This window comes from Pieris napi, chromosome 15, assembly GCF_905475465.1.
Source record: "Pieris napi chromosome 15, ilPieNapi1.2, whole genome shotgun sequence".
NCBI lineage: Eukaryota > Metazoa > Arthropoda > Insecta > Lepidoptera > Pieridae > Pieris > Pieris napi.
In genome coordinates this window covers 9,248,895-9,261,195 of record NC_062248.1, presented here as the reverse complement: position 1 = coordinate 9,261,195, position 12,301 = coordinate 9,248,895, and the positions used below count along the sequence as shown (strand labels likewise).

The following is a 12,301-nucleotide window of genomic DNA, read 5'->3' as shown; positions in this document are numbered from 1 at the left end:
ACATACTTTTACACTTAAACACATTATATTTCTGTCATCTCATTATTTTTAGGGAAACTACGAGTATATGCCCTTTTTTGGCAAAGACCTCCTCTTAAGCCCCTGATTTCTGTCTGCACTGTGCTGATCCTTAATCTGGTCTCTCCACCTTCTAAACTCTTTCTCTTTTGCGTTTATTGTACCTGGTGCCCAAGTTAATCCTTTTTTCCACTTTTCTGTTTCTCTTGCCATTTGCCACGCCCATTTCCATTTAAAAAGTATGATAATTTTTAAACGTGTATATCGCTTAGCTCACTCAGTTTCATTTACAGATTCAACTGTATGGTTTCAACAAGGAACTATACCATAACATGTCCGAAGCACAACATAAATCACAAGGAGTCGTTGGAATTTCTCTAATGGTTCAGGTAAACTAATTATAAAAAACACACATATTTATATGCCATAAAGTATATTCCCGTGGGATACATTAGCACGCAAGTCACGTATAGCAGATTAAAAAGAAATCTAAGAGCTAATTTTTAGTACTAGTACTAGTACGTATAGTAGTATAGTAATTTACTATATTATGTACAAAACAAGAGCAGTGTTGGTTTCAACGTGCAACTCTCATTCCTGGGGTCGTAGGTTCCATACCCGGCTGTGCACCAATCGACATTCCGCTCATTTAACATTCGTTTGTACGGTGAAGCAAAACATCGTAAGGAAACCGGCATGCCTTATACCCAAAAAGTCGACGGTTTTTAGGCACATAAGGCTTATAAGCTACTTGCCTATTATATATAGTAATGATCACGGAACAGATACAAAAATCTGAGTCCTAGACCTAAAAGGATGTATTATAGATAAGGATTTTCGTACTCTTGTCGTTTATTTATATTGATGATTTATAGATTGGAGAACCGACTAACAAGGAACTAAGAATAATAACAAGCGCCTTCAATAAAGTAATGTTCAGAGGTAAGGCAAATTATTATATTTTGATAATAAAATGTATACACAAGCTGCCCCGTTCGATGTGCCTTAATATGATTTTTTTACTTAGCCTACCTTCTTGGCGAATTTAGGTCTGCGAATCGGACGACAGTTACAGTTTCATCCCTGTAAATGTTAAGGGTGACATGAACTCTGAGATGTTTATATAGGAAAAAATCACAGAAAAACCTACAAAGTTTTCATTCCGGAAAACCGAACAGTCTCTGGGGTAGCATAGCAAAATGTTGGTATGTACTAAAAAGGTAGGCTAAGTAAAATCACATTAAGGAGAAACGAAGTTCGCGGGGGAAGATCTTATAATAAAATCCGTATTTTCTGTTAACATCGTAAATTGCATACATTAATTGAATTATTTCATATTTCATAAAACTAACCTAAACATATACGTGTAATAGGTTTTTATAACTATCAAATATACATATAATTAAATTAAATTAAATTAATAAATATACACAGTAATAATAAAAATAAAATTTAAATTTGTGTTGTGTGTTTGGTCCCTATGGCAGTGTACCTTTAACGCTGACAGAATTATCTCTACATTGACATAACTGTCTCCTATTATAATTTCTGTATTTCCTGTATTTTCGCTGTATTTCGATACTTAGTCGTTGAGCGAGGAAAGCACCTGCTCTGAGCCCCTCTGAGCTCTGTACTATCTACCAGGCGTCAACTTAAATCTTAATTAACGCTTGTGCAGTTGAACCCCACGGCCCAACAGTTTCTAATCCAAAGGGAACAAAATAAAAGTTGGAATTAATAATTTATCCAATTTTTTTTATATATTTAATTTCACTATTGCAATTTACACCGTATTAATGTTTATCAAAATAATTGACCTATATACGAGTATATGATAAGTTAATTATAAGTAATAAGTTCCCGTATAAAAATACATTGTATATAATTCACAGGTAGTTCATACCCAATCAGAAACCTGCCACTTAGCACTCTATTGCCCAACACTCAGCAGTACCTCACATATGAGGGGTCAACCACTCACCCCGGATGCTGGGAAACGGCTGTGTGGATTATATTTAATAAACCTATTTATATATCTAAACAGGAGGTGAGTAATATTTGAACTTCCAAACCCTTCCAAAGCTCTCTTCCAAAGAGAGCAGTGTTGGCCTAGTGGCTTCAGCGTGCGACTCTCATACCTGAGGTCGTAGGTTTAATCCCCGTTTAACATTTGCTCGAATGGTGAAGGAAAACATCGTGAGGAAACCGATATGTCTAAGACCCAAAAAGTCGACGGCATGTGTCAGGCACTGGAGGCTGATCCCCTACTTGCCTACTTGATTTAAAAATGATCATGACACAGATTCAGAAATCTCAGGCCAAGACCTAAAGAGATTGTACCGCCACTGATTTTTTTTAAACCCTTCCAAATAGTGCATAGGGTCGACAATTATTGTATCCTATATATCTGTGTCTAGCTTTAAAAATAATTGTTTCGTAAATAGAAATTGATCTCGGGAACTTTCGCTAACCAGTATAGTACATAGTTTAAATAAAAAATTAAATTTTGTTAAACGTGTGTAGCAATCATACGTATATAATTCGGGCGAATATTCAAGGTTTTGCAAAAGATTTTTCAAAGGTTTGCAAAGAAAAATTTGAATTGAAGTGCCGATAACCTACACTGATGATGTTTTAATTTTTATCTCCAAAATATATTAAGTAGAACTATGTTGTATGTTATTTCTTATAGATGTACGCAATCCGCCGTCTGATGCAAGGATCGCAGCTGACACCCAAAGCGCCGCTCGGCAACAATGCTCGCCCAGTTCAGCCATTACACCATCGTACTGTCAGAACTAATATTAACTTCAACAAACAGGGACTGCCGGTATGTATCCCTTACATAAGTTAGGAATCTTAAGCGCGCAAGTATTTTCCTCGCGTTGAAGGAGAAATTAGAAAAAAATGGCTTTAAATGCCTGTCATTATTTTATACTTAACTAGCTGACCCGGCAAACGTTGTTTTGCCATGTATATTATTTCTAGGGATTTTTTTTTAGGTTAAATAAAAATAACTATCTACTATAATAAAAAGTAGGGGTTGATCGTAGAGGGGTGAAAGTTAGTGTATTTTTTAATGCTGTATCATTAAAAAAATAAAAACAGAAAAAAATATCTAAAAATAAAAAAATAAAATTTAGGGGTGGACTACCCCTAACATTTAGGGGGACGAAAAATAGATATTGGCTGATTCTCATAGATACCGGATAAGCACAAAAAATTTCATCAAAATCGGTCAAGCCGTTTCGGAGGAGTATGGCAACGAAAACTGTGACACGAGAATTTTATATATTAGATATATTAAAGTAAAATTTATTTTAATGTGTGTGTGCTCAAAAACTAAAAAAGAAAAGCAAGGACTTTGATGAAACTAACTGTTACTTAAACTGAAATACAGGCAGACCTCGTACTTACGGCATGTTAGGTTCTCGAAATACGCGACGTAAACCAAAAACGTAAGTCTAGACATATTTTTTCGTATGTTTATGTAAAACTGAAGGGTTAGGTTCCACACGGACTCGAAATTAAAAAAAAACTGCATTTATAACAAAGGACATATATACTTTATTAACAAAAGTAAGTTCTTAAAATAATTATATATGCACTTATGAAATTGCTAATTATTTTTGGTATTTGTGTGTTATTAATTTTAATCATAATTATAAAACTTTAATATGTAATGAGAAATAATAAATTTAAACTTTTGACTTAAAGAAACTATCAATTCTAGATTGCTTCGCTTCTTTCTACATACAGATCTTGGTAACACTGATAGGTTGCACAAATTTTGTTATTAACGTTGAAGCTTCTCTCAAAATTAGGATCATTTTCTTAAAAAATTTTTTATGGCATTCTCCAAATTTGCACAAGACAAGTGAATTCTCCTATGCCGGAAATCGAAACAAATGACGTATGCTTGAGGAATAGTGTCAAAACATTGTTCCCCGTAAGTCGAGGACTGCCTGTACATGAATAAAAACAAATATCTTTGTGGATAAACTTTAGCACTCGTTTTATCGACTTATCTGTTACAACGTAATGATTTACAAAAATATATATATAACCTATATGCCCTTCCAAATGAAGATACGTATACCTTTTATTTCTTATAATACAGTAATTTATGATTGATAATACCCAAAACTTTATCTTTATCACCTGCTGCAAATTGCTTGAGTTTATATTTATTTCTCTTTATTAAGAGCCATAACTCAACAAAACGATACTCCATTGTTGATACAGCAATTCTCAAAGAGAGAGTATTAAAAATGTGGAGTACAAAATATGATTTTAACATATTGATCTAATTTTTATAAAAGCTTGTTATAGTCTTGAGCTGCCCTGCGATTCTGTAACTCACTTCACGAACTCACACAGCGGTTTTCGCATCGGCGGTCGCTCTCAAATCAGTCGTGAAGCAGTCATTTTATGATTTGGCATTCTGAAAAGGTGGGAGCTTGTACTTTATTGTTTATCAGAATGCCAAATCATAAAATGACTGCTTCACGACTGATTTGAGAGAGACCGCCGATGCGAAAACCGCTGTGTGAGTTCGTGAAGTGAGTTACAGAATCGCAGGGCAGTGGTTTCAGCGTGCGACTCTCATCCCTATTATCTTCATTTTCAACTCCGTATCTCCTTGTCAACTTCTTATATAAAATAATTAAAATAAATATCATCGAAGACAGAATCAAGAATCCAATAAATCAGTTGAACCCGGCGAACGGCATGTCGCAGTCAAAGCGTGAAATATAATTACAGAGAAAGCTCAAACCTTAATTAATTAACTTAGTGCCCTGCGGTCTACGGCGAGACATGCGGATTATTTGTGAACTCCTCTTGAAATGCACAAACAAAATTAGATTGCTCTTATTGTGATATTACAGTACAAGATGTTTTTGATAAAAGTTTTTTTCATTTCTTCATTACTTCTCTAAGGACGTGTTTCCCAACATTTTGTGTGCCGTGTACCACCGTAGCCTCTTTAAAATAGCGTTGCTCCCTTGTGTAATATACATATGTTTTAATATTAAAAAATTTAATTGTTCACTTAAAAAACTTAAATGATAGGCTTTAGGCAGAAATAACTGGGAAATTTTTAACGAAACACACTAAGTAAATTAAAACAAAATCAAAAGCTGAAATTGAAATTCCAAATAATTTTTGAAATAGCCCCCATTAATAATCAAATTGCCCCTATGGGGCGTGGGCCCCACGTTGGGAAACACTGCTCTAAGGAAATATTTCGCATCGGCTTTGCGATTATGTCGGGGCACGATTGTAAAGTTGATCTATTCGTGATGTGGCCAGAAAAAAACAACAACTCAACATAGTTTTAAGGCATTTATGGAAATACTTTTGTACACTCTAATACTTTCAGTAGTAACAGCGATGTCGATCCCAAAGTTTTTGTATGTAAGTTCGATGCGGTTATATCAACCTGTAGCTAGCTCTGATGTGGCCTTGGGTTCTCGCGGTACAAAAGCTCATTATTGGGATCGGCATCACTGTAGGTATCGGATGTACCAGAGTAAGGGCTCGGTTTATGGTTGTCATGGAATTAAGGCAACGTTTATATTTTTAAATGCTTTTGTTTCAGGCATCTAGTAACTGTCCGGATATGTACCGCAATATGCATTATACAGGTAACAAAGAAGCACGTTTCCATACTTTATGCATCTTGAATTGACTTTAGCATGATTATCTTGCACATTGCATTTTGTTGTAGTCAAAAGTCGATAGCAGTTTTGTGAAATAACTGGCTTATACAAATGAGCCAAAATTTTTAGTTATCGATAAATTATATGCAAGGCAAATGTTGTCTGACATTGAAACAAAAAATAATTTAACAATATAGTTTAAATCGTGAATTCAAAACCAATATTATAAATTGTCTATACCTAGGTTAAATTGTTACCAAGCCGACCTAAATACTGTACAAAAAAGCTTACTAAAGTCAAAGCACTTTGCCTAGTTATTTTAAATATAAACAAAGCTTCGACGATTGACTACAGCATAGACTCTAGATAATACAGATTCATATATAAGTACCTTTCAATGTCTGAATTACAGCACGTTATTCCCGCAAGGCACGAACGAAAAAGAGTGTTGCATGCAAAAGAAAGATGTTTTCAAAGAAAACATGTCACAAAAAATAGGTATTTGTATTTCGTTGTTTCCTGCTTTTGTGACAAATTTTAATTTTACCGGACTGTTTTGCATTGTTTTGAGTCTTTAGAGTTTTAATTACAGGTGTATTGCTTGTGTGTACTTTGTGTGATGTAATTACTTTTCTTCATGTACAAGTTAGCTTTTAATTTCAGAATGTATTATATATTTTATTATATACCTAGCACGAACAATCCTTTTTTTATGTGAATACCGGCATGCATACTTTTTGTTACTCAGGGACCACCAACTGCTCATTGGTCTAGTGGTTAGTACCCCTGAATGCGAATCCATGGGTCCCGGGTTCGATCCCCGGCTGAGACAAACATCGATGTGATGAGCGTTTGGTGTTGTGCTTAGGTCTTGGGTGTTTAAATATGTATTTATATGTCTATCTATCTATAATATGTATGTATATCCGTTGCCTAGTACCCATAACGCAAGCTTCACCAGCTTAGCATGGGACTAGGTCAATTGGTGTGAATTGTCCAATCAAAAAAAAAACTCTATCAACCTATTGCAGTTTTCGGGTGCATTTCACCTTACCATGGCATTTTACCGGGGTAGCGGTTCACAACGTAATACTAACTATAGGTTTAGAGAAAAACTTGAGTATTGTAGGCGTATTTGGAACTTAACCTTCGCACCGTTCGAATAGTATTCGTGTAAACTATACAAATTGTATTAAAATATAATGCTATCAAGAGCTGACCTTAACGAATCATTGATGAAACTATCATAAAATTCTTGTCAGGAAGTAAAATAGACTATTAACTATTTCTATTTATTCTCATATGATAATATGATAGTTACAGACTTTTTGAGCAGTGTTGGCTTAGTGGTTTCAGCGTGCGACTCTCATCCCTGAGACCGTTCAATCCCCGGATGAGCACCAATGGACTTTCTTTCTATGAGCGCATTTAACATTCGCTCGAACGGTGAAGGAAAACATCGTGAGGAAACCGTCTTACCTAAGACTCAAAAAGTCGATGGCTTGTAGCACAGGAGGCAGATCACCTACTTGCCTATTAGATTTTCATAAAAGAGACACAGATATCAGAGACCCAGGTTACCTAAATAAGGTTGTAGTGCCACTGATTTATTTCATTTTTTAACTACAGACTTAATAGACTTTTATTTCACATCGGTACACGAAAATACATTCATCATTATATTATATGTATACCCTTTTTTGACTAAACCCTTCTTCCATTTCCGCCATTTCTGTCAGCATTGTGCCACTCTATGGCATGTGGGAGGCTGCTTCCTTAAAATAACGATAAACAGCCGTTTCAATAGTTTTTTAGAAAGTATTTTTAGTTGCATATGTACGTATATAAGTTAAACTGACGCTTAAAAACTACTAGAGTTTTCTTGGCATTCGTGTGTAATACCCGCGAATATAAACTTTCAATTTTACTAACACATATTTTGTGTGCTTATAAAACATTACGTATGAAGATTTTACTTTTTTGTATATTTGTCAATAAAATGCGTACTACTGAGCAGTAGCGCTATAATGTTGAACTTAAACTCTAAAACACAACCCAGAGGTCGTGTTTTCAAATCCCGGCTGTGCAGCTTGCTGATACGGTAAGAACATGGGAGATCAACGCTTTAAACAAGAAATTATCAATTATGTATTGGATTGACGTTTAAGAGTCGAGACTAAGCACGACGTCACGGAGTCATACTTAGCGCTGTCTCAACTCTGAATCATGGGTGATATTCTTTCTGAATTCATCACAGTCAGTATTGTGACTCACAAATTATTGTGTTTATTTTATTTTATTATTATTTATTACTTAAGATGTCATGTGGAACAAAAACTTGGCGATTAAAAAGAGTGGCGGAGAGTTTATTGCCAGTTTTTCTCTTCCGTTCTACGCCCTTGATTTGAGAACTGGCAGTAAATGTAAAATTAGAAGCATTTAATGTATATTTCTTTTTTTTTGACGTTCATAACATGTACATTGTGTTGCCTACATGAATAAATGATTTTTGTTCGTTTCACGCAAGTCCAAAATGAATAGGTATGACATAAGGGAGTCATAGTTCGCGCAGTCTTGTTTCTGAATCTCACCCCTTGAATTGTATTGAATTTTAATATAAATTATGTTACAGCTACTCAATGGCCTCGCGAGCACAGCATGCGATACCGCAGCACAGAAGATTTAGCAATGCTGTCAATGATTAATTAGAATGTTAACATAATTATTAAATGTAAAATCAACCATAGTGACTCAAACAATAAATTATTTTAATTTTGCATTTAACCTACCTTGTATTATTCAAACCATACGTAGCGAATTATAAAATTATAAATTATTAAGCACAAATTATTTAATTCATATAAATTAAATCAGTCTTATTACAATGAACTTTATGTATATAGGTCTATCGTGAGTTTTGAGTAGAAAGTATTTGTGTATCTGCGTCAAATGCATGGAAGAACACACTTTTATAACGTACCGCAGTTTTCAGTGATTTTCAGTTGTGGTCACCGGGAGATATCTTCGTTTGGCGCATTACTCACTGTATATATTCTTCATACAAAGTTTTGAGCCATATTTAACGATAGTGTTTTGTTAAATTTACGGTAGACCCTGGCGAAAGAGAATTACTGTTGCCATGGTAACCGTTGAAATATGGAAATAGCAACAAGCACGTTAATAATTAATAATGCTTTAATCGAAGTGCACTGATTTAGTTTCTATGAATGTCTATTAGGTCTAATGTATATTGATGTAAATAATTATGGAAATGACGTCATAATTCGTCCATATTACATACAATTAAAGCTTTAAAAATTCTTAAAACCGTGGCCAATTTTGTTGTCGTTATATTTAATAGTCCATAGAGACCGCAATGCTACCAGATAGCATGTAGGTACTTAATACCTTTTGGAAATTAGAAGTCTGTTATCTGTCAATTTTAATATTTAGTAATATTGAGCTGTTTAGCAATGCTTCATATGATAAAATAACTTCCTAACTTCTGAATGGTCTGAACTTGCCAACCACATAATATGTTGTACATACTCGTACTATGTAAAAGATATTGTAATGATCAATTTTCAAATTTAATAAAGGGTCAAACTGTGTATCCGTCTTTTATATTAAACTGGCTAAAACTTGAGCAAAATTTCTCTGGACCAAAAATGATCTAATATCTAAAACTTATTGTATTTTAATACATTTAAGCAATTTATTTGGCGATCTCTGCTTGGACTATTAAGGTTTTCCCTATTTTATGAGAAATGTAAAATATATGTACACAAAGAAGCTTATGATTAGTAATAAATTATAACCTTTAATAAATAAAATTCGATGTAAAAATAGTTCCAAGCGTATAATTATGTACAGTTCATCTTATAGTCTTGCTTAAATAAGAATAATATTCACATTCTAGAAATAGTAGGTCATAGATGCTGTTTCCGTGTAAAATAAAATATTTACGACAAATGTGTTTTATTTTTGTCTTATACTTGTCTAATGTCTATGCCCTTATCTGTGGTCACAGTTAACTGTCAAAAAGATTATTATCACCATTCACCATGCTTAATGTCTTCGTGACAGTATTGCAAGATAGAATCATCAAAGAAATATTCTTGTATGTTTAATAAAAAAAACTAAATGACTCAGGCCTATCAAAATTAAAACTCATATGAATCATTGCTTCCATCTATTTTCTTCAATCGAAGACGAGTACGAGATAATATACTCTATCAGAAAAGTCTATACAATGCTTAAACAAAAAAAAAAGTCTATAGAATTCTCAAAAATTCAAAACAAAACACAATTCACAACACTACACCGACCTCAAAATATACTAAAACTACTCTAAAATTTCGCCATTAGAATCCTTAATTATTCATGAATAACACAGGATATATTTATTTCCAAAATATTAAAAAATGTTGTCTTCATTGAATACGTTTTAGTCTCATCAAATTTTTTTACATCACAATAAGATACAGGAATAGGCTTGCAATCTATTTTTTATTTTCTCTCCTCTAACTATATATTATAAACATAAGGACGAAATTTACTATGCTAAATGAAGTAGCAAAATAAAATAACATATTTTATAAATCAATAAAAGGTGTCTTTCTAATCAAACATGTTTATTCAACTATGATTGAACTAGATAATCCCATTATTACTCTAACAAACATTTTCTAACAAGTCCGATGGAACAACAAAGTAGCCAGTACAAGTCTCCCGGAAGCGGATACGCCCGGCCATGTTGTCCGGACTCCTTGCACCGGAAGTTGCCTCTGCACCACGATACACTAGATTTATTACTGTCATATTTATCTGAGAACTGGGATGGTTCTAATGAATGCGTAGCGTGTAAATGGTTCATTTTTTCTATTTAAGTCAAATTTTCTTAAAACTAAAGGCTTTTTTTTATGTCACGCATTTTCACACGATTGCTTATCGATCAATTTTGACTGTCTTAGTACATATTTATTATTATTGTACTATATTAATGTATATGCAACGAAGTGTTAATAAATAAATAAATAATAAATAAATATTTAAATATGACAAAAATGAAGGTAATGGGTTCGATTTCCGGCTATAAAATCATAACTTTTGTAAGTGCTACTACCTACTTATAGACAGCGCTAGATTTATACGTTCTAAAACAATGTGTATGCCTAAAAAAATACAAGAAAATATGGCATCACAAATATAACACACATACACATCAACTACATTAGAACAGAAGCAAGCTATTAAGGGGAATAAACACAAAATAAAATAATATTAATAATTACATAATTTTTAACGAAGATTTTGTTAATCTTACTAATTGGAAATTGACTATTCTTCGAACAAGTTTAAAAAAATTACGCTACGACCAAAAAATATTTAACTAAAAATGCTTCGCAAAACCAACCGACGGAGTCTTGCATAATCCGACCACTTTGTATCTAGAAACTTAAAGTATCCTTTGAAAAGCTTATCGGCTAAACATTCTAGAACATGTTTAAAAACATACTAAGTCACATGCAGACGCAAACATCCGCTCTCAAAACGTCGTGGACAGTTTAAAAAGGCTTGGAAGGCTGCTATTCAAGTATGAAGACAAAAGACGTAAATAAAATTGAATAATGCTGAAGATTTGTATGAAAATTTAGATAATATGTGCTTATTTTTCATGGAATGTTATTTATAAAATAGTATGGACGAATAGTATTGCCTGTTTGTATTTTATTACAAACAATTCTTATATCTTTATAGTGAAATGGAGATAAAATGTTGACTAGTTTTATAACTAGTAACAAATATGTAGTACTTGCATTAACATTATTGTTAATGCGAGAACAATGAAAAATTAATTTATGGTTTTATTTTTATATAACAAAGGCCAACGGGCAGGAGACTTAAGTGATTGGGGACACATATTCCCAGAAGGCTTGCAAGTGCGTTGCCTGCCTTTTAAGAGTTGGTACGCTGTTTTCTTTGAAGGACCCTATGTCAAATTGGTTCGGAAATACTTCAGGCGGCGGGTCAATCTGTATGACTTTTCAAATCTTCATATTCAAGAAAAATGGTAGAATAATAATTTTTTTAGAAGCTACCAACCATTGTTGTTTAAAGTTATTGTCATTCACATTATTTGTCCTTCTATTTATTTACATTTTGTGACCTTACAAAAAACTTTAATAAATAAGGCATTATGGCAGGATTTGTTTTGGGGAGAATGATGTTTTAAATTCCGACTACAAGTAAACAACTTTTCTTTTCATATATTTTTATATACGTATGTTTAGTACTAAAAGAATCTAATCGTTTCTTCCAGGCAACTTTAGTATTGAATAATAAAAAAGAAATAGCTATGTCTTGAGGTTTTTATTTAGAATTATACTAACTAAACTTAAATATAAAAAGTATATTTCACTGTTTAAGCCTTAATACAAACAATTCATTCCTATTATAAAAAATATTTTGTAAAACAATTTAGATAAAAGCACTATTTCCGGTTGTCGGACGTGGACAATGGACAAACCAAACATTATATATTATGTCACAAAGCTTTAACGCAAAGTTTGAACAATATAAATAGATTGTAACAAGTTTGAGCGTTAAGTGGTGTGCGC

General features: G+C 33.1%; 1 protein-coding gene across 3 annotated transcripts in view; it reads left to right on the top strand.

The window, feature by feature from the left end:
* The window catches only part of LOC125056585 (carbonic anhydrase-related protein 10), a 60,370-nt gene extending 50,717 nt beyond the window's left edge, over window positions 1-9,653 (top strand). For 2 of the 3 annotated variants that reach the window (XM_047659760.1, XM_047659759.1), the window contains exons 6-12: window positions 312-407; window positions 894-960; window positions 1,911-2,065; window positions 2,711-2,848; window positions 5,621-5,666; window positions 6,094-6,179; window positions 8,314-9,653. In XM_047659760.1, coding sequence (XP_047515716.1) covers window positions 312-407; window positions 894-960; window positions 1,911-2,065; window positions 2,711-2,848; window positions 5,621-5,666; window positions 6,094-6,179 — 588 coding nt within the window. In that variant the 3' untranslated portion in view covers window positions 8,314-9,653. The remainder of the gene's footprint in view (window positions 1-311; window positions 408-893; window positions 961-1,910; window positions 2,066-2,710; window positions 2,849-5,620; window positions 5,667-6,093; window positions 6,180-8,313) is intronic. The other variant, XM_047659761.1, reaches the window with a different exon arrangement.
* The last annotated feature ends 2,648 nt before the right edge of the window (window positions 9,654-12,301 follow it).